The sequence below is a fragment of the Passer domesticus genome, chromosome Z (assembly GCF_036417665.1).
Source record: "Passer domesticus isolate bPasDom1 chromosome Z, bPasDom1.hap1, whole genome shotgun sequence".
In the NCBI taxonomy this organism is placed as follows: domain Eukaryota; kingdom Metazoa; phylum Chordata; class Aves; order Passeriformes; family Passeridae; genus Passer; species Passer domesticus.
The window spans coordinates 10333233-10356189 of record NC_087512.1 but is presented as its reverse complement, the minus strand read 5'-3'; the positions used below and the strand labels follow the sequence as shown (position 1 = coordinate 10356189).

General features: G+C 43.4%; 1 protein-coding gene across 4 annotated transcripts in view; it reads left to right on the top strand.

Moving 5' to 3' along the window:
• Positions 1–22957, top strand: part of PDZD2 (PDZ domain containing 2) — a 203143-nt gene that overhangs the window by 144732 nt on the left and 35454 nt on the right. For 3 of the 4 annotated variants that reach the window (XM_064405468.1, XM_064405467.1, XM_064405470.1), the window contains 6 exons: positions 2554–2696; positions 3344–3476; positions 5573–5740; positions 18382–18493; positions 20384–20532; positions 21194–21313. In XM_064405468.1, coding sequence (XP_064261538.1) covers positions 2554–2696; positions 3344–3476; positions 5573–5740; positions 18382–18493; positions 20384–20532; positions 21194–21313 — 825 coding nt within the window. The remainder of the gene's footprint in view (positions 1–2553; positions 2697–3343; positions 3477–5572; positions 5741–18381; positions 18494–20383; positions 20533–21193; positions 21314–22957) is intronic. The other variant, XM_064405469.1, reaches the window with a different exon arrangement.

The window sequence follows — 22957 nt, the reverse complement described above, 5'->3', positions numbered from 1 at the left end:
CGCAGAGGTACATGTGTGTTGGTGGGGGGCGTTTGCTTTCAGTGCATGGTTAAGTGAAGAGCTATGAATGTTTTATGAAGGAAAGGGAAAGAACAGTGAGGGGTTCTGATTTCCAGCTGACGGCACTGAGTTGTTTATTCCCAGTGAAATTCCTGTAGCTGACCAGGGACTGAAGGGACAGTGTTTTCTTACACAGGACTTGGTGGCAGTGGCATTTGAAAATGAGTGAAAGAAATACATGTTTGGGCATGTGCCAGAGGGTTTTGTTGTCTTTGTGGATGTGTTTTTCTGCCCATGTTTGCACTGAGCAGTGCTTTACTTTGCAAGTGCTTTTGATTACTTTGCAACAGCTTTTGATTTTAGTGGGCATTCAAAGGGAATGAAATTGGTACTTGCATCAAGAGCAGTAGAGTCTTGCCATTTGCTCTTATTAAGTGTTCTGTATATGAATATTTGAGAATTGGTCAGTTAATAATAAATTTGGGAATTTTTGCAATAAAATGTGTGATAGAGAAGAGCGCTAAGAAGTGCAAGCCAGGCACATCGTGGGCCTTGGTGTAACTTACATTCCAAAAAGCTTTTCCAAGTCATTAAAGGCAATTTTATGACTGCATTGTTAAATTTTATGGAAAAGTCTGCTTCCAAACAGGGTTTAACAGAGGGACATTCAAAGTGGCATCTTATGAGGAAAATGGATGGTCATCCTTTCAGCCTGGGCTTAACTGGGGGAGGTAGAGAGATTGTATTTTTCTGGTGTACTGTCTTCGTTATGTGTGCAAGGTACTTCACAGCAATAAAACTTCTCTGGAGCATTTTCATGCTGTAGCTCAGTTCTGTTTTTTAACTAGATAAATATAGTTGACTCTTGCCCCTGCATTTAACACAGTGTCTCATGTGTCACTCTAATTTATTTTAAAGCATCCTCTGTCCTGACATGTCCTGTTATTCAGCAGGAGACTGGGTTTTTACAAAGGCATTGAAGATCCTAGTTAAACCTGCTGGGATATTGCCCATCTGCAAGGCTTTCAAGTTAACAAATTACCCACAGGTGTATGTTTCCAGGTTCAAAGTTTTGGGTCACCTCTTATGGAATGTGGTTTGGTTTTTGTGTTTCTCCTACCTACCTGTGGTCTGAGGGCTGGGTTTCATTAATATTATAGTTGCTGTTGTTATTAATATTCATGTTATCATTGGCAATGTTAGTATTGATAATAATTAATTATTCCTGTTATTTTTCACTTTATTCTTAAGATATTGTTGTAGCTACTGACCTCTTTTTTCCTTTATCTGAAAAAGTTGTATTTTAAAAGTTTCAGGGATCAAGTGAAAAAAACCCCATGTTTTCTTCACTTAATACTCTGATAAACAACAGTGGCCTAAAATCTGCAGGTTGCTGCTACAGCCCTTGGGTTTGCCGATATATTTAGCAGTTCTCCTTCTCAGAAACAAGTAGCAATTTGTGCATGCTCTTCACAGTTTGCTATGAAATTTTAATCATCTTTGCTACTTGGGCGTTTGGGTAGTGCGAGAATGTTACTTGTGTGCATAACACACCCAGTCAGAAATAGCTGACCTGGTGCCTGGTGACTACAACACATGGCTTAAAAATTGCCTCTGAATTGTGCATTTTGCTGTCTTACAAGCTTGAAAACTTCCAAGGATTTTTCATAATCCTGTAGTCCTGGTTCTTCCCCTCTCTGACAGCATCCTGGCAACTGCCTTACTTGTCTTGCTCGCTTGTTTTTCTCTTTCCTTTTTTGCTCTTCTGATACTGTCACACTTGTGTTTCCTTGTGCCCAGTCCTGGCAGTAGGACTCATGGGAGCTAGTTTCTGTTTTGCATTTCATTTTGCTCTGAAGTTTGTAAACTGCTTTTTGGTTTAATCTTTACCGCAATTAAAAATAACCAAAACCAATAAAGGTGTCGTGAACATTGCTTATTACCTTACTTATACTGAAAATTATTCTCCACAGTGGGTAAATTTATTATTTACAATCTGTGCCACAGCTGCCCAGTAAGAAATACTTGATTGGCAGCTGATAATTTTAAGTTGGTGATTTTTTTCCTGTGTCTCAAATCCTGCAAACCCCTCTGGAGAGGGAAACACTGCTGTGTGATGCAAGTCTGGTCCCTGCTGCAGCAGCAGCTGCACCACCTGATGTTCAAGGTCCCCCTTGAACCACATCTGGGTCCTCTGCAGCCCTGCACGGCTCATCCTTGAGTTTTGGCGAAGGGGTTTGAGGCTGCTGGTTGCTCCAGGAAGGATCAGGGCATTGAGAGCAGTGCCTCTGCCTGGCTCAGAAAAGCTGCAAACACCCCTGCAAGGAAACTTCTACGTGCTGACCCTGCTCTGTACTGCCTCCTCCTTTCTGCCTCCTTCGCTTGGACCGCAGCTAACATAGCAAAGCTCTGCAGAAACACCAGTATAGCTTGGGCTATACAGGTGTGTGGTGATGGGCAGCAAGGTGCTAAATAGCTCCCTCCCATACCCTCCCAGCCCTCTCTTGGTATTCCAAATCCAAATTGAAGGACTTTCTGCACGTTTTCTCTCAGCGAGAAGGTTGCCGCATATGGAAGATGCACATCCTGAAGGGGACGGACGGGCTGGGAATCCAGATAACAGGAGGCAGAGGGTCAAAGCGGTCCCCTCACAGCATCATCGTCACCCATGTGGAGGAAGGCGGCTCTGCACACAGGTGAGGTGACAGTGGTGCTTTCATGGTGGTGGGTGTGATGGAATAACCACAGCCATCACTGTTACCTGGGTTCATGAGAGGAGTTTGGAGTTTGGCCCTCCCAGGGTGTGAGGGTGAGAATATGGCAGTGTCAGGCTAAAAACTTATTTTTGCATTTGATCACTGAAGCTTCTTCTAGAAGATTTTGTCGAAACTGTAGACAGATCAAACACTTCCTTGGTGTTGTAGGAAAACCAAGGAGTTTGATGGCTTGTTGGGCTTTTCCCCCAAGTCCATTTTTGGAAGATGTGCCTTTCCCATGGGATCAGTTGTGCAACACCAGGGTGCTTACTGACTGCCCTGCTGCTCCTGATGGGGTGGAGGTGAGGCTTGTTGCTGTTCCCTTACCTAATCCAGTGAGTCACAGAGAGGACTTGTGGAGTCTCAGCCCTGCAAAGAGGGTGAAGTTCCCCTGGTTATACCAATTATTTCAGGTGGGCACCTTTCTGAGCCCCTTTTTCTAGAAAGAAATACTGCACTGATCAGTGCAAGCTTAGCATAGTGAGATCATACATTGTCCATGCCTCCATACCAGACCGCGTTCCAGTGGAGCCGGGCACTGTGGCAGAAGCACCCTGCAGCTCCGTGTTCCCACTCTGTTTCTGCAGGGATGGCAGGCTGATGGCCGGCGACGAGCTCCTCATGATCAACGGGCAGTCTCTGGTGGGGCTCTCCCACCAGGACGCCGTGGCCCTCCTCCGCTCGGCCGCTGGCCTGGTGCAGCTGGTGGTCTCTAGCAAGGTACAGACATCTCCTGGGTGGTCTCACAAGTGTACATCCACAGGCGTTTGAGCAAGTGCTGCGTGAAAAGGGCATATTTTCCACAGGGGATCACGTGTGCACTTCCGCTGCTCTAAATTTAATGCACAGCGAGGGGAAATATATCAATAGCTGCCATAAATCTGTGGCAAATCAGCACAGTATAGACCAAATTAATGATTTGCTTGTACTGTCACTGTCACTCAGTGTGCAGATGAGTATTTATTCATGCAGACGTTACCTAAGTTTCGGCCAAAACCATTTTCTTAAAATTACATGCTAAGTAAAGCAGGCTGTTCTGAGCCTCTTCTGCTTCCTGCCTGCACAGCCTGTGTACCTCTATCTCTGTCCTATCTGAGATTTCTTGAAAATGATCTCTTGGCTTGAGTTCCTTATTTTGTCCTTGTTAATAGCGTGTAATGGGGCTCTTACAGATAAAGGAACATGAAATTTCAGGGAAATGAGAGTGGAACTCATTCATCAGTTGGATTCTTTGTTCTGCCTTGATCACAGAAGAGGTTGAGGGGATATTACATAATATTTTGCTTCTTTGTTTAAGAAAATCCTGCTCACCTCCATTTGCTCTTCTCCATGGAGCATATCCTGCTGCCCCTGGACCTGGGTTGCTGCAGGTGTTTGGTGCGTGGCCAAGTGACTCCCAAAAGCACCCAGGGATCTCAAATTAGGACCTGCCTGCTATGTGGGGGTCACCAGGGCCTTTGAGGTGGTGACAGGAACATATTGGCCCAAACAGAGCACTCATATTACCTGCATTTCCAGGTGTCAGCAAGCCACTGTGTCAGAATTTTAAATTTTTTTCTTAGCTTCACCTTCTGATTTCCCCGGCCATCCCAAAGCAGGTTTCTGTGACTTTAATGTCTGCATGCTCTTAAGGCCTCCCTGGCTGCTGCATGCACATGTTTTTCAAAAGATCCTCCATTCCACCATATCCCAAGTGAAGAGCTTGTGACTTCTCTAACATTTCTGTTAGACAATAAAGTTCATTGCAGACCTTCTTCAGAGTCACAGTCTGGCATTAACCCCACAAGTGTTTTTTCTGGAAACACTGCACTTTGTCCTCAAGTAGGTAATTTTGTGTTTCCTTTAGACAGCTGGACTCTGCCAAAGCACAAGGCAGTAGACTGCATTTATTTCTCCTTAAAATTAAGTACTTGTTCCTATGGTGACCTCATCAAAATAATCATCATGCATAAACTTGGGGCATAAAACTTCACTTCCCTGATCAGCCTGTAAATCTGCTTGTCCTGTGCTCTGTGCACTTGGACAGTTTTCATGTCCCTGGAAGGGGGACTTGGAAAGGCAAGCAGTAGGAAATACAGCCTGTCCTGTATTTCTGGCAGTCCCAGAAAAGGTGTAGATAAGTGAAGTGCTCCCTAGTAGGTCCCTCTGGGTATTCATTATTTGTTAGTATAGAAATGCAGCTTGTCCTTTTGGTCTGGCGATCAGTAACACAGAAATTGTTCTGAAAGCAGTGAGTCTGTCTGGCCACTGCTTTTGGCTGAGGCACAGGTTTGCCTGCCAGAAAACATGGCAAAGACTGGAAGCAGATGCTTGAGCATCAGGAATGAGTTGGTAGAGGATTGCTGGGTCAGTTTTCATTGTATTGTCCTAAGTAGCATTGTCAGTGTATTATTCTTATGTCTGTAGGTAGATAAACATGTAAAGGGAGCATCCATAAGGAGGGAACAGAAGCACAGGGTGTGATTTGGGTTGCAATGGAATGAGTAATGAGGTCTGTCAACTCTCAGTTCACTCTGTGACATTTACTAAATCCAAAGCGGGGAGGAACAGGCTGCTGAAGAAGCATTTATTTTAAATTCTTCTTTATGAAATATAAATGTTTTAAATGTGCATTGGCCTATGTTTACTTGCATATACACTTTAAAACCAAGCCTGCTTTTTATAACCAGACCATTAACAGTTTGAGCATGTGGAAGTGTGTAACACGGGGAGGATTACCAGGGAGCTCACACTGGCCAGGTGAGATGGGGCAGTTTTACTGTGACACTGGTGTTTTTCTGCATGTGATGTAATATATTGTGTTGTCTCTCGGGTAGGAATCTTCTGAAGGGGATCTTCTGAAGTATCCATCTACCAGTTTGCCAGACTTGCTCAGCACTTGCTCAGTCCAAGACTCTGTCTCTTGCACTGACAATAAGGAAAACGAAGAGCCAGAAGAAGAAGATGTGAAAGGAGTGAATGTGTCTCCTGAAAAACTGGTTGCTGTAAGTGTGGTTTTGGTGTGACATTTTTACTCTCTGTCTCAAAGCCCATTTGCATCAGTCGCATTCTTCTACAGCCTGACACAGAGCGCGTCCTTGGGACCACGCAACCCCATCCCACCCAGCCCTTCTCTGCACGGGATGTGGGGAAGGAGCTGGAAAAGGGATGGCATTTACCACAACCTTTGCCATCTCTGAGCTGCAGCAAGGCCGCAGCACAGGGAACAGGAGCTCTCGAGGCCTCCAGCCTATGTTGCAATCATGGTTTTGTTTTTCTCTTCGATTGTTTTCCACCCACTTCCACTGCTTTTGTTGGATCTGATGCAAAGTCTCTTGCCATGCTTACGCAGTTACATGCTCTTCTTTCCCCTCCTTTTGTAACAAAACTTCTTTAACAGTTTATGATCCGTGTCTTGAAGTTTGTATTTGCTCTGTCAAAGCCAACAGACACTTTGGAGGATGGATAGGAATTTCTGGCTGTGAACCGTAGTTGAAGTTCTGAATAAATGCTGCTGGTTGATAATCTCACTTGCATTCCCATCAGGGCTGCATTAAGAGATTAAGTGGGTTATTGTTATTTATTTGTAATGCAGCAGCTCTATGAAACTTCATAGGTCTTCTGGGCCTTTCTTGTATGGTGCAGACAAAAAATAAAATGATGTTTTTAATCTAAAGAGCTTGTGGACTGGTTTTCAAGCAAGGGAAGGCAGGTGGATTCACTTGAAGGTTTTATCTATTTCTTATTATCTCTTCTTGTCGTCCTCTCACACTCTTTTCTGTTAAAATAAATCAGTTAAACCTTTGGATGGCTCAGATACGATACTGGCTTGGTGATTTGTTTTGATTTTATATTTTTACACTTACACTTGAGCAAAAAGGCTATTCCCCAGGATGAGTCTCATGATTCTGGTGTTTACTTTCTACCTGCCTGTTGTGTCTGACTTACTTTGAGTCAATGTTTATAACACTCTCACAGATCTTAATACTCTGACAAATTTTGTTACTTCGTCACTGTCTTCTATGTGCCAGGGTGCCTTTTTTTGGGGGATGAAGGGAAAAACAAATAAATGTGGGACGCTTAGCATGCTGATGTTGGTGTAGTGTTTGTATGCGAACTTGAGTGGGCATCTAAGCATTCTTTCAACTATCAAAATACTTTGAATTCTTCTACATATCATGCTTTCTGTTCTGGTGATTTCTAATAAGGCTATGGCTTGGCAGCACTTAAATATAAAAATCAATTTTGACAAAATTTAATTATGTGTGGCTTCAGGATTCAGCTCCCTGGCATTCCACTGACTCTTTCAGCCCTGGGAGTTATTTGTCATTTGGTTTGCTCACGTCTATTCCAGCAAGGCTCTGCCTAGTTGCCAGTGATGTCTTTTTCATCAGTTGTTTCCTTTCCAGATTAATGTAGTGCTCAGGGAAGCTCAAGATGGTTGAGGTGCTTGTGACCATGAGGACACAGCTGCATGAGCTTCCCAGAGCCCTTCTGCTTGGACTTGAGTTTAGAGCCTGCCATGATGTCTATCACAGTGCCACTGCAGCTGGCAATGGTGGTGGCCACTAACTCAGAGCCAGCTGGATTTGCCTGCCTGTTGGGCACTCTCACCCCTGCTGGCAATAGCTCTTTGCTTTCAGAATATATCATTGGAAGGTTGAGGGGAAATCACAGAAATATGGGTACAATAAACACTTTAGAAAGTAGCAGCAGGGCTTTTTTTTTCATTGTCTTTTTTCTTCTAGTAATTTCATTGTTGAAAGGATGTAATTTAAAGAAATGTAATAAGTTTTTGGTGACTTTAGGACCTCTCCTGTTTTTGCTTGATCTGCAGATGAAATCATTGCTTTTCTGATCCAAAGCACAGAATGTGTTTGTGTTCCCCTTGCAATTGCTGTGTCAGCCTCAGAGTGCAGACGGGGCTCGCTGCAGCCTGGGGTGGGCAGTCTGTACTGTGTAAACCTCTCAGCTTTACCTTCATCCTCATCCATCCTACTCAGGTCTGGGCAGCCTGCGCTGGGCTGGGCTGTGCAAATACTCCATACCGCAAAGGAAGGTAAACTTATGGAAAAGATAAAATTCATGTGGCTTTTTTCCACCTGGCAAGACTGAGGGGGATTTTTCATAGCAAAGCTTAGAAGCTGATTTCAAGGCCAGTATGAAATCAAAGCATTGCAAGATTTTATTTTTAAATGTATATAAATGTGTAGTCCAATTTATTATTGCAAAATTGCGCTGCAAATCACTGCTCTGTGGTGCTCTCATGCTTTTGATGGTATTCTTGTGTCTTCTCTTTCTCTCACATGTATTTCATTATATCTGTTCTGTAGATAAGGGATGACAGTGTGGCTGAGGATTAAAGCAGGAACTAAGCTGGACTATTTTTAATCAGCGCAAATGTAATTGTATTAGACTTTCAGGATGGGTGGTACTCAAGGTCTGCACCAGATAACTGAGACTGTGATCTCAGTCTAAGAGTCAGACATCTTAGATTTGAAGCCGAGTCCTAACTCAGCCATGTCCAGGAGTTACCTTTCTCACCTCTGACAAGAGGTTAATGGATTTTCTTGTGTACTCTGCGGGGCTTTGGAGGGACTTAAAGGGTGCTGTCAGGTGCTGGGTGGTTATGTCATAATGAGTAATTCAGAGTGTTTTATTGTCAGCTGAGGCTTCACTGTCTCTTTTCTGACCTAGAACAATGTCTGTCTAATTTTTAAACAAGTCTAGAAGATACTAAAAAACTTGCAGGAGCTTCTAGGCTTGTCAGAGGTATTGTGTCCTTAACTTATCTTTATATATAATTCACTGCTGAGTGTTCAGAGGCATAATTAATAGACCTGATGGACTTGTACTTTAGCACCTCATTGCCTAAAGGCTGAACCAGGCAGAAAAAACAATCACTTGGAATGAAGGTATGTATTCAAATATTCATCCTTGTAGCTGCTTAGAACTCATCTGGACCAGGCTCGTAAGGAAAGTGATGTAAGTGGTCACTGTTTTGAAATGGGACACCCCACCAAGATCCAAACTGGCTTATTTTTAAAATCTGTGAAAAAAATAGTAAAAATTAAAATTATCTTTTCGAGATGCTGGTTGTTAAAAAATTTCCCCATAAGCAGTTTCCAGCTCTTTTAAGTTCTGCTCCAGCGTTTTTAGACAGGGAAATAGAGTCTGAGGTAGTCAGCTTCTGCAGGACACAGCAGAAGAGTTTAGTGACACTTGAAAACTGTAATTTAAGAGAAGTATCACTTTAAGTCTTTCTTGAAAGTCCACTTGTTAAGTTTCATTAATAAAAATCACATAATCGCAATTTAAAGGGAGTTCTGCTTTTACAGTCTTCTTATGTAAAGCCCTGTTTAACATGAAACATGCCTTAAAGTTTTAACTTCATTAAGACTTGTGCTGCCAGGCAGAAAAAGGATTACATTAATATCCTTAAAGTGCATTTCTTTCAGGAGCAGTTTGTCCAAAATATTCCTTAACTTCAGAGCTGAAGCACTGGTCAGAGAGTTGTGTTATCCTAAATGGTCCTGAGACATTTTAGGGATTTTAAACTCCTCCACCCCAATCCATATTTTGCCATGTGCAGTTGACACTGCTGTTCTAAAATGTCACTAGTTATGTCCAGGTGTGAAATAGGATAATATGATAGTATTTACCTTGGATGATTTATTTGTAATTTTAATTCACTTTTACTAGTGTTTCTGTTGCTTGAAATTGAGCCTGTCATTGCATTGCTGGCTGGTGGAGCTACCTGGGAAGTGAACTCTAAAGAGAAGGCTAATCTACCAAGAATTTACAAAGTGTCCAATGAATTTGGGGGGGTTTGGGGCCCTAGACAGAAGCATGTGCCATTCTTAGTTTCTTCAGAAGTTACTTGCCTTTGTGTGGTTCAATATCTGATGGTCTGATTATTTTTAAAATGTTCAGCTTCAGTGATCACCTTTATATTAATGGCTTGAAATTTCTACAGGTTAGTAAAACACAGCAAGAAGTGTCTGCCTTGGAAAGTTTGAATCTGTACTTGCTGGGGGCAGGGATGGAAGGCTGGGGACTGCTGGTCTGTACTTAGATCTTGTGTTCTCCCCAGATTCTTAAATCTGCTATTCCTGATACTGGAGGCAGGACCCTGAGCTGAGTCTGTTCCATGCAGAATAGAACTGTAAAAAGAGAAAAGGAGGTCACTCTCATCTCTTCCTTTTGAGGGGGCACTGGGAAGGGAATTTGCCTCCCTGTGCCCGAGCTCACCATGCAGGCAAGCCCTGGGGACACCGCCTCTGGCAGTGGCCCAGCTGCATGACCCTTCTGTGGGGTATCAGGGCCTTTCTACTCATATTTAACCATTTTGAGATGACCTGAAGAGTGGGAAGTGTCAGGCACATTGCACACAGAGACATCCGTGACCCTGCAAGGTCTTCACCCTCCTACCAGCAACAGAAACAGGATGTCTGCTGCTGAAGGTTCCCTGCATGGTCCGAGTTACCTGATCCCTGCCAAAGCCCACTTGTGGTTTTCGTGCAAGACATGTAGCTGAAAGGGGATAAATAAACCTGTTTGGTGAATGTGAAGAATTGCATTTATTTAAGTCCGCTTCTTCTCAGTTTATTTTTTTTTTCTGTGCTGTAGGACTGACTAGTGGTTTTCTGCCATGAGCCTTTCTATCTTACCAGGGAATCCACACATAATTACCTGTAGCCATGCAAACATAATGAAGAACAGGATAACAATGCCATAACTTTAAAAACAGTCTTGGGGTCAAAAGTTCTTCTGGAAACACTGAGAGAGAATTTCAGAGAAAGCATTAGCATTGAGAAGGAACAGGAAGCATAACTCAACAATTAAATGTGTGCAGGGCGTGGAGAGGGGCCCTCGTTACTTGGAGTACCGGAGTGTTTGTTCCCATTAGGGCACTGCAGTCTCAACACAGGCTGCAGAAACACAGCTCACTCCTCAAACAGCACTGCATGGCTGGGAGAAAAGCAAGAAAAATATTTTCCTGGCAGAAATTTGCTTAGCAATGAAAGACTTTACTTTGGGGGTAGTCGGCGGGGGGGGGGGGGTGGGTGGTGAGGGGAAGAAATTGAAGAGCCTGGTGTGGGGCTTTTTTATGTACTGGGAAGTGTTCAACAACTCTTTTCCTCTTTATGGTGATGACTGGCAATGTTTGCAGATCCTGCCCTGTGCCCCATCACTCTGGGAAGGGCAGACAAGGGCAGGGTCCAGCTGTACCTTGGCATGGCTCACAGCTGCTGCTCAGCTGTAAATGCTGAATTTCTTGAAAGTCTGGCTGTACTGTACCTTTCTTTATACTATACTACCTGAGGTACAGTATATGTCTATATGTCCAGCATATAGATGGGTCTGTGCCCCTGCCCTTCCCTCATGCTGTGGCTCCTGGGTCCTACAGTGGCTCCAGAAGCAAGTTTTCAGAGTAAATATAGTTAGGAATTTGGGCAAGAGAAAATGGCTAAATGCTTGGAGACCAAATCTCAGTCACACAGTATGTGTTGTTTCTAGAAGCCCTATCACATTAAAATAAGCAATTGCAGTTGGACTTGTTGCAGGGGTTGCTCAGCAATGGGCTGGTTGTGATGGTGTGACACTGGTCAGGGCTGGGGGAAGGTGTTGGCACACATCACATGAGCTGAGGGAGAAGGAAGAGTGCTAAAAGGCCTCCAGGGGTGCAGTGTCACTGGATTACTGAAAAACATTACAATCTTTTTCACACATTATGAAATTCACCTGTCAAGGAGACATTAACGTTCTTCATATCAGGAGGGAGCTCCTCAGAGCACTCCTATCGTTCCCTGTGCCTGGCTCCCAGCCCTTCTGGGCCTTTTCCTACTGCTTCCGTCTTAAAGGCAAAGACCAGAAGAGAAAACTCTTTCACCCGGGGTCCAGTAATTGAAGGGTTCTCTGTAGATGTGATGCTGTCCACAAATCATGAATACCTCTTGTTGCTTGGGCTGGTGGAACATAACCTTTCTTACTTGACCTTAAATAACAGTGTGGACAATGCCCAGAGTTACAATCTTTGCTCTTCCCATGTGATATATTTGAAAGCCGAGTCAGCAGAGTAATAGAAACACGAGTTTATCTCCAGTACAGGTTCTGCATCGTCTTTGTTTTTGTGAATGAGGGCTTTTCCCATAAAGCATCAGATACAGTACAGCCTGTCTCTCGTTTGGCTGTTTGGATAACTGCCCAGTTTTGAAGGAGATGAACTGCCTTTAACAAGCTAAAAATAACACCCTCATGGCACTGGAACAAGAGAAATGCTGTCACAGCCATGCAGTTCACATACATTAGCAGAAGGATGATACTCAAGAATTTTTGAGTTAGTGTGAATGTCTCAGAATCACATCTGCAAATTTTTGACCGTGTGCACTGTCCAATCTTGGTTGGAATCAGGTAAAAATAATTTGTGATGTGCTGTGCAGCATCCGTAATGTATGAGGCTTCACTTGAAGATGCAGGTATGAAAGACACTTCATCCAGGTATGAAAGACAATTCTTACATATTCCACATCTTCTTGTATACTTAGGATGGTATAAAATGCCAGTTTGGAGCTGAAATCCAAAGCTTCCACCAGTGGTGTCATGGGAACGCTCTCTGCAGCTGTTGGTTGACGTCGGTATTAAGAAGGTCTTGTTTCATTCTCAGGAGAGCTGTTTATTTTGAGGAGTGATTATTGCATATTTTGTCCTTCACTGGGAATTAAAAGATTGCCATTAAAAAAAAAAAAAGGAAAGAAAAAAAGATAAGCAATTTATTGTTTGTTATGATGTAAAGGTTCCAGATTTGCAGTAAGCCGTGAACTGAGCATGTATTTAACAAAATAATGGAGTAGCTGAACCAGCTTTCACACTGCTTGAGTTCCATGTTTGTCATACATTCATGGAATCCCTTAGGTCTCTGCTGTTTACTAAGACTGGTCTTCTGGGATCTCTCTGCAGCACATAGAGACATCTCGTGGGCAGTGACTAAACTGCATGGAAGGCGTGTGTCCTGCTTTTTTTGTGTTTTGGGGGGAAAAAAGGATGAAGCATGAAAAAGAGAACAGCAGGGATCTGTTTGTGTGCATTGGATTCCCTTTAGCTCAAAAGCTGTTTCTAGTGGAAAATCATAATGTACTGCAGAAGAAGAGTAATCTTGTCCAAAAAGGATTGGGAACTGTTTTGTTGGGAGCATCTTACTGTTTCCAAGGCATGTGTTGTCTGCGATATGTGTTTCTTGGAAAACATAACTGTGTTAGCCATTTCCTGCATTTCTTCATATTTAAAAGGATATTTTTTAGAATTTTTTTCTCCTCAAAACATTATGAATAATTTTAGTGGCTCTTTGGATATCTGAAAATGAAGTGTGCTTTGCTTAGCTGCAGCTCTGACCAGTGAGTCATTGGAGCCAGCACAGCTGGGACCCTGCTTCATCAACAACCTGCCAGCATCCTCTGAACAGTGGTCAACACATGGAGGCTCCTGGTGTCAAACACATTCAGAAAAGGTTTTGGAGCATCTTGCAAAAAATAAATATAACATTACAGAGGATGAGAGTAGCTCAGCTCTGCCACAGTGCATTTCCAGTCTGTTTACAGAGTGGGCATAGGCAGATATTGCTGATATCTTTGTGCTGGTGAATGTCAGGTTTTGTTTCTTGTGCAGGTTTGTGCATGATTCTACTCTTGTATATCTACTCTGTATCTACTCTTGTGTATCTACTTTGTAGATTTTGAGAAGAGACATAAAAATAATTGCTGGGGGTTTGTGCCTACTGAAGTGAATAGTAATTCCCCGTCTAGCAACTACTGCATTGTACTGTAGGCTTAGGGTCGCTTTTGAGTGCAGGCTTTTCATAAAGTGGCAGACTAGACACCACTTTAAAAGCTTTTGTTTTGTTTATTTGGCATTTCCACCTATTCAGAAAGCTGGGCAGCTCCAGTTCTTTACTGTTTATCAGATTTCCTAATCTCTTGCTGCACATGAACCAACAGTTTTCCAACACTTTCTATAAAATTAAGTAAAGGAGGGCTTGGGTTCCTGTTCCCTTTGGCTGGGCAGGAGGAAGTATGGGCTGCTCCTGGTGTTACCAATATGCATATTTCCCAGGTGAGCTTCTGGGAAAGGTGGTGGAGGAGGCTTTGCTTCACCAGTGCTGCCAAACACAGCCCAGATTTGAGCCCTCCCGAGGCCTCCCTGGTAAATGTGCAGAACTACTGTCTGCCTTGTCAGTTTTGCGCCAGGGGAGCAACCAGGGCACTGGTTTTTATAGAGGTGCCAGTTCAAGACACTGAATTAGTGCTGACCTGAAGGTGATGTTCCTTCTCTTTACCTCCATCCCTGGCTCCAAGTGCTTCTCTGCTTTTGTGTCATGAAAGAGAGGAGCAGCAATACAAGTGTCCTTGGAAGAGGGGACTCCTCTAGCTTGCACCAAAAATTGCTACATCTGGATTTAATCTGGACTTCTTGTGAGCCCTGTGGTTCAGTTTAGGAAGCTGCCTGAGCTTTGAGATGTACTGTGTTTTGGAAAAATGTCCCTGGGTGCTGCAGCCCCTGATGCAGTATGTCTCCATTCATCAGCCTCTTTCTAGGATCTGTGCAGCTTTGTACATGCACTAAAACAGAGCAGTAAGGCATGGAAAACTCAGTGCTGTCCAAGGTTAGAAAATCCATGTCCTCTGCATCACTTGCAATGCTAATTCTCGTAAATTATAGTGCTGCAGTTTGTAATTTATCTGTGAGATGGATTCAATTAAAGTGAAAAAGAGCTAATTTAAAAGTGAAGGTATTTTACTTTCTGTGCAAGGCAAAAGGGGCATGCGGAGTTCCCTGCCTAGCAGATACATTTAAGGCTTAAAGCATGCTGTGCCCCATAAAGCAATAAAGTAATTGCACAAATAACTGAAACAGCTAGAATTGTACCAGATCGTGGGAAAAAAAAAATCTTGAAAATTTTTTGAAAGGTTAAGGGCTTTACGGCATCAGCTTCTCTCAGGGGACTGGGGAGAAAGACTTGGTGCAGGGAACAGGTGAAGGTTTGCGTTGGGTGTTTGGGGCATTGCTCTGAAGAGTCTGTGCTGGCTCCTCGTGGAGGCCTCTTGGGTTCCTCCTGATGGCTGCCCCACAGACAGCGGTGTTTGGGCAATTAGGGTTAAATGTTTGGGGTAGTACTGCTTGAGGAAAAGTTGTCGTGGCCAGAGACCAGGACAGAGAGTGAATGGGACCAGAGAAGATGTGGTGTTTTCCCACTGAACTTGCCCTGGTGCGCAGCCATTCCTCTTTCACATGACTGTTCTGAAGAAGGGCAGTAGTTGTCTTGCTGGTGGACTTGCTTTGCCAGTGCAGGTAGGACAGAATTTGTTATGCTGTAGACTTCTCAGTCTGGTTCTCACTGCTTCATTCCCAAGCCACCAGGATAAACTGGTCTGCATGCTGCTAGCACTCCTCAGCAGAGCCAGCCAGGCTGTGCTGTGGGAATTGGGTGGGCTTGCGGATGGGAAAGGCAGCAGCTGCGGAGCTCTGCAGGGGCAGCAGAAAAGCAGTTTGCTTATTAAATTGTATCAGCCTCTGTATCCAGTCTTGTTTTTGTAGATCAGGTAAGGGATTGCCAAACTGTTTGCGGTTAAACAGTGCAGACTGTCATAATCCTGCTCCCCATCTCACCTAATTAAGAGCCTGGTCACGCTGGAGCTTTGCCGAGGCGAGGAGTCCGAGGGCGGTTGTTCGTTCTGGTGCAGTGCCAGGACCGCGTGTCCCTGATAATGCCGTTTTCCTTCGAAATCAATTGAGATGTCACCGTCACTTGATCCCAGAGCTACTTAATGAACTGGCAAAATGGGCTCTATTTTTAGATCTCCCTTTAAACTACTGTGCATGTTAAAGCTCCTCTTGTCCTTAACACTGGGACAGCATTGGGAGGGATTTATTGGTTTAGTTTAATAAGAGACCTACAGGACTGAAATAATAAGCTTCATTTCCCTGAAAGTGAGGAAAATTAAAATGGCATGGTTAAATCTGGGCAGCCACCTCGAGACAGTAAAGCAATATGTTCACGGCCAGAAGGATAAGGTGGAGCTGGGTTTTTCTTCTTGTCCAGGTTATGAGAGATCCAAAGATTACAGACACATGCCTTTGGGGAGTTCTTGCAAGCTTTGTAGATCAGATTTCTTAGTGTTTTCTGAATAGGATAAAACTCCTGGTGGTTTATTAGGCAAGCTCAACAACTTAAAGAATATCTACTTCATTGCAAATATTAGTGTCTTCCCCTATGTGTTTATAATTACTGTCAGAAAAATACTTCTGCTAAAATAAAAAAAAAGAAAAAAAACAAAACAACAAACAGCCAAACACAGATAATTTAAATGTTTTTTATGACACAGATAATTTACATGTTTTTACTTCCTAATTGTACTCTGAAGCCTGGTTGGATAAACTATAATTTCAGGAAGCTGTTGAGAATGTCTCGGGGCTTTCCCTAGCATTGGTGTTTGCACACATGTGACCTTCTTTGGATCATACATGGGGTTTGAAGTTTGCTATCTGTAGGCTCACAGGCTCCAGGATTGCCATGAGGGGAAAGTAGCCTGAGGTGCACAGTTTTAATACAAGTGGCAATTGTGTCCTGTTTTTCTTCCCACCCCACTAGGTGAAAATGTTGTAGAATGCACCGGTACTTTTCTCTTGTGGCACAGTCAAAATAAAAATCAGCAAAAACCCCAATGTATCAGCAACAAACCAAACTCAAACCCCATGTAGTAGAGGCATAAGATGTACTGAATAGGTCGCCCCTGTACCTCGGCTCAGGGTGGAAATTGGCCCTGGCAGAGATGATTTCAGCATCTCTTTGTACAATGCTACAAACTATGTAATTTTTTTCACCTCTCCTGTGAGCTGGAGGAAGTGGTTTAGTTTTGGCCTGGGAGCAGTGCGGTCTTAACAGGTACAGCTGCCCATATCCATGCAGACTGTGAAAACCAAACAGCTCTACAGCTCCATACTCGATCTGTGGTGCGCTCAGCTCCAGAAAAGTCAGATTAGACCCATCCCCATCTGCTGGATGCCTAAAGCATGCCAGCAAAACTGGCTGCTTTAGGGAGACATTAGTCTTGTTTTTCTTCATCTCTGTACTTCACATGTTTTTGCACCACAGTTAACACTGGCCCTGTGCACCAATTGATTTGTACACCTGTAAGACCACGATACGATTTTTGTGTCTGTGCAAATAATTTCTACCCTTCTGCAGGGGAGGCACCCTCACTTCGTAAAAAGTGTTCTCACTTCATGGCAAATTTCAGTGTATCTTTGTGAGATCCATGAGGTCCTGTCTCATTTCCATGTGTTTCTGCTGTCTTCTTGGTGTCCCTGGAGTCTCTTGGAAGGAGAGCTTGGGATACTTTGTCTGTGTCCTAATAGCTGATGGTTTGGGTTTCTTAGGTGGGGTTTTGTATCTGGTGTCTTACATATCTTCTGGAATCAGGCCCTCATCAGGGTGACCAAATCACAAGTGCTGCTTTTTTTTCAGACTGATGAATGAATCGGATGGTTCTAAGTTTACATGGAGCTGTGAGCTGTAAAGCATTTGATGCTGGAGATGGACTTTAAAGTAGTTGCTGCAATGCCTTGGAAAATCAACAACTACTAGCTAGGATGTAGCTAGTGTGTAAATTAAGTGTAGCTGTTCGTGTTGAAGGGGAAGGAATAAAAAGCAGTTCCCATTCCAGCTTCCTGTTTCTGCCAGTTTTATGTTTTCCTGAAGTTTCTACTGTTCAAACTAAAATCACGAAGTCTAGACTTTGCACAAAAGATAAACTTTGGCTTTGTTGGCTTGGGTATAAGGGGGACTGGGGGATGGGAGGCCGGCTGTGGGAAAGACTGACATTTTTGAGATTGAATAGCAGAAGCAGAAATTATTTTTACAGGAAAGCATTTGGCTACTTGGGTGGGGTTTTTTAAAACTGACTTCCAGCAGTTCACCAGCACCTTCCAAAATGCAGGGGCTGGGCAGAGCCTGCCCATGGGCAGCTCTGCTTGTCCCTGAGCACAGGAGAGCAGGAGGCAGAGGACATGTGGCCGTGCTGCTTACCTTGTTACTTGGCGTCCGGGCAAACACAGTCGGTAAAGAGACTCCTCCTGTCCTGGTGCATTTACTCAGGGTTGTGGGGTTGTGATTCAACCTGTAAATTTTAAATGCTCATTTCCAGGCTTTTAAAGTGCTTAGCTGTCATAACTTTCTGTTAAATAAGCTTTTCATCATCAAGCATTGCATTGGTGCTCAGCAGACACTAACAGTAAAATAATGCTTTTTAAAAGTAGTTTTCTCTATGAATATGTGATGTCTCTGGAAGCCTGCAGAGCAGCACAAATGGGAATAAAAGCTAGAATTTTGTTCAAATACATGCAGAAGCAACTGAGCGAGGTGCCATGGAGTGCTGGATGCATTCTGGAGGCATTAGTGTCTTGCAGAGGATGCAGGACCATAATGTCCAAAGGCATTACAAAAAATTACTTACAGAAAATACTTAATACAATGACATGTTTTGGAAAGAAAGATGACATGCAATGGAATTTTCTGTCCCATAAGCACAAGGAGAAAGATGTCATCAACGTCTCTGGTTTCCAATAACTTTTTTTTTTTAATTTCTTTTAGGTGATGGAAACTGAGAAGTCTCAAGATCCAGCTTGTGCAGAAGTGTCCAAAGGAAACAATCAGACTTCAGCTCTGGCAAGTGGCATACTGAAATACAGAAGTCGATCTCAAGGTAAAGCTGGACTTACAGAAGAGAGCAGTTGTAGATTTTTTATTGTAGTGTATTTATTTTCATTCTCTAAAAGTGAGATAGGATTTCTTTGAAGTCATATTAGTTTATTTTGGAAGGAAAATCCCATCTGTTGCATTCAGCCTCCTGAGCTGAGCTACTGTAGGAACAGAAATATTATGCAAATTTTAGAAGTGTCTTGTTTGTTTGTTCATTCCTTTCTCTTTTTTTTTTTTTAAATTTGCTTTTGTCTGTATATTTTAGTGCGCTCTGCCAGTTACAGTGACTAATCCCCTGATTTTCTGTTGCTTTGTCCTCAAGTTTTAACAGTAACCTGTGTGCAAAGCTTGATCCTGTTCTCAACTGTAATGCTTTCTGAGGCTCCCTCCCTCCTGTATTCACCCTAATTTCCAATTACTAAGGTATTTTTAGGATATTCCAGGGGATTCCTCTGCCTGTAGTTCCTGAGGCTGTCAGTTGGTGGTCACTCGGGATCCAGACCCTGTTGGCGTGAGTGCTGATGCTCTTGGGCTGTGGGTGAGCCTGGAGCATCCACTAGCCTGGACTGCAGCATGAGAAAGGAAGATGCATTTGGAGATGAGCAGAAAGCACAAAATTATAACTGTTCTCCTGAAGAGAGGGAGAACTGATGGGAAAGGGTTAGTTGTAGGTGCCAGGGAATGAAAGAATGCCAGGATGCTGGTCCTGCCAAGATTGCTATCCTGTCTGTGTGCAGCAGCAGCAGCCTGTGTGCCAGGGGAAGGGGAGTTGAAAAGCAGATTCCAATTTCAGATCCCAAAGCAGGGAGCATGTTTAAATTGCGCTCTGGGCAGCGGGTACAAATTCTGCCTATGGATGCGTCAGCAGATTTGCTTTCATACTGAGTGAAAAAAAGCAGCTGCCCCAGCTCTGTGCTCCATCCCTCCCTGCCACTGGCAGCGATGCTCACAAAGCCTCCAGGCAGGAAGAAGGTGGCAGAAGATGTGTTTGGGGCTCTCCTGGGCAAATTTTCAGTGCATCTACCTCAGCTGATGACTCCCTGTTCCTGGGATACAGATAGGGAGGATGAAAGGAAATCAGAGCTGTTGCTCTCCATGGCAGCTCCAGCCTAAGGCTGGTTTAAAGTAATCTGAAATCCTCATCACGAAATGCAGCTTGTGCAAATTCAGCGTGTGTCTTGGGTTTTCATCTGTAAAATAGGGGTTAATGGCCCTTCCCTGTGTGGTGTGGAAATGACAAGGATAAATGTGCGGGAACTGCTGTGACTGGGGATTCTGCAGGGACCTTGGAGAAAATGAGAATTGGAGGAGCCCTGTTGTGAGGAGTAGGATACTCTGTGGCTAATTACAGGATGTCCTTCAAGATAAATAATTCTGTTTCTTACATGAACTCTGCACTCCTCTCTTAAAGACAACTAGAATTGTTGCCAAAAGGAAAGAAAATAGCATTTTTTGGCACATTTTTACTTTTTCCATTCCAGAAAAAATTCCCTCAAAGTGACATGACACCTCCAGAAATGAATACTGCTACAGTGTCAGGTCTTTTAATTTTAAATACATGAAGCTTGAGAGCTTAGTGCACTGGCAAGTGCCATTGGGTGTGAACAGATGAATTTCTTTCCTGTCCCTGAGCTACCGACTCAATTATCTTCTGCTTTTCCTTAATACCACAAGTTCAGTATCAATGAAAGATTGCAGAAAACCTATGACAGCAGGAAAAGGTCTTGGTTGAGTGTGATCGACACTGGTTTCCAACTGCCTGGCTGGGAACTGTGTAGTATTGTTTTAAGGCACTTTAATTTGGGATTTGCAGGAGGTGGTTATTGCCTGCTGGTGAGAGAGGCTGAAGCAGCTCTCAGATGTTGCAGGATTTGTTTCTGTGGTTTTTTTTTAGGTGCCGGATCCCGCTTGGAGTCTGTGGGAGAAGATGATGAGCTGACGGTGGAAAATGGTGAATCAAATTACGAAATAGCAGTGAAATATTCCCGGGGTGGAAGAAAGCACTCTCTGCCCCAGCAGCTGGAGTCAGCAGGAGCCAGACAGGTGAGCAGGAAGGCAGAGCTGGCTGTGAGCACCTCATGGTGCTCGGTCCTATGGCATCTGCCTGAAGCTCATAGAAGTGGGCAAGGGTCATAAAACAGGATCACATAGGTACACCATGGGACTGAAAGCAGGCCTGGACACCAAATTGGGATGTGTTGGCCACCTGTGGAGAGCTTCTTCGAGTGTTGTAAAGGAGAGTACTGCTTGCTTGTGGCCACAAGGTCCTAAGGCTGTTCATCGTAGGAGTTGCAGTTCTAGAGGTCTGAGGACTTCAAAAAAATTTTAAAAAATCCCTAATGCTCTTTATTTTAAGTATTTTTAAATGTAGGCCTTTCCCTTCTCCTTTCCTTTCTCTTTTTTTTTTTTTTTTTTTTTTTTAGCAAAGAGGACTTGAGTATATCGTGAGGTTATTTTAATCCTTTTAATTTAAATTATGACTGATACATTTTCAAATTATTCTACTGTGCAAAATGTGGGAAAATTACTGTGGCAAGATTCACTTTGATTGTAGTGAGCTGGGGTTTCATCCCTTGAACATTTCTCTGAATATATCTCTTAAGATACTGCATCCCTCTCCCTGACACATGCAATTTTCCCGGTATGACATCTGCAGTCTCTGTGCCAAGCAATCAGAGCAATTATCCTTGTTTGTTGATGTTAGGACTACCATATTGTGAAGAAATCCACCCGTTCCTTCAGTGCTGCCCAGGTGGAATCTCCATGGAGACTGACGCAGCCGTCCATCATTTCCAACATTGTCCTGATGAAAGGGCAAGGCAAGGTGAGGATTTCTGCATGTTTCTCACTTGTAGCCAGTGCTGGCATTTAAGAGGCGTCTCCTGTACTTCCAGCTGCTCTCAAGGTACCTGGTAATAGTGCTAATGATGAACAAATCCCATTTCCAAACATAAATGCCAAAGTTTCACCTGCAAAATACAGGGGATGTGATGTTCATGTTGTCCACTTGACACAGGGTGGCTTTCATTTTGGTTTGGTGCATCTTGCCGTTACTGAGAAATCAAATATTTATAATGGATCTCTAAATATGTATGTTTATGCAAAGTCAGTGCAGCTACAGAACAGTACCTGTTCACATGTATATTTATGGACAAGCATATTTTCCCTCTGTGGAATCTGGATGCATTTAAAAAAAAAAAAAATTACTGCAAATTAAGCATTAAACCTGAAGACAGGTTACTGGCTGATTGCTTCTCTGAGAGCACTGAATTCATGGGTCAAAGAGTCATCTTCTCTGCCCCAATAATGTGTTTACACACTTGCTAGATGCCGGCTGGCTGAATGCTAAGAAAAAATAGAGAAGCATTAACCTAGGTATACATTGTTTTCCCTAATCAAATCCGTGCTAGTATTGGAGCTGTCATTTAAATATGCTAAAAATATGCATGTCCTTTTGTGAAATAGTCTTCAAAGTCATCAGATGGATTTGTTTTGGACTAAGAAGATTTGTTTTGACTTTCAAGCTCAAATGCAAAACTAATTCCTTGTTGTGCTTTATGTTAGAAAAAGAGTTAGAAATAGTTACTTCTATGGGTAGACTGGCTCACAGTTGCTTTAACTTTCCTTGGTTTAGGAGCTGTGGGTCTTTCATGATGAGCAAATGTTTCTTCATTTCTCATGTATTTATTTTTTTACTCTCATGAAATTAGATTATTTCTCCCCCTGGGATAAGCCACCCTCTCATGCCTTTCTGTATTTAGCTCCAAGATTTTAGGAAGCAGCTGAGAGAATGCAGACCCTAGACATTATGAACCACCTAAAGCAGCTGCCATTTTGTGTGCCTTCCATCCACCTCATGGACAACCTCCTCTCTTAGGGATTGCACCTTGTACAGTTTGTGGAGTAGTGCTCAATTTATTATCCCTATGCAGACCTGGGAGTCAAAATATTTCTCCACAGAGTTGCAGTGTTGGTGGCAGGGAGCCCAGGGTTTGCCTTAAGGTTTGCATCCTGATGTGCAGGGGTGGTTTCCTGCTGTGGAGTGGCAGCATTGTCTGGGAAGGTGAGCTAGTGTAGGAACTGCTGTACTTTGCAAACATATTTCTCCCAACCTCCTATGGGCCAGGAGCACTCCTGTATCCAGTCACGGGAGTGCCAGGAGCCTCCTGCCTTCTGTAGGTTGATTTCCAGTTGGTGATTGCACAGGGCTGAACAGTTACTGGAGTTATTTTGTTCTGCACAAGGGAGCTAAGTTGCTTTCCTCTCCAGAAATCAGTAATGTCTTACCGAGTTACTGGACTTGGTAAGTTACTAGACTTGTGGTGGCCTGCTCTGTGTTCATGTAGAGAAATAAAAGACCTGATCGTTGTGCTGCTTTGTAAACTCAGTGCTTGCCCTGGCAGCATCCCTCAGCTGCCCAAGGCAATAATAATGTCCATGGCTTCAGATCACTAAAGCATAACAGTTC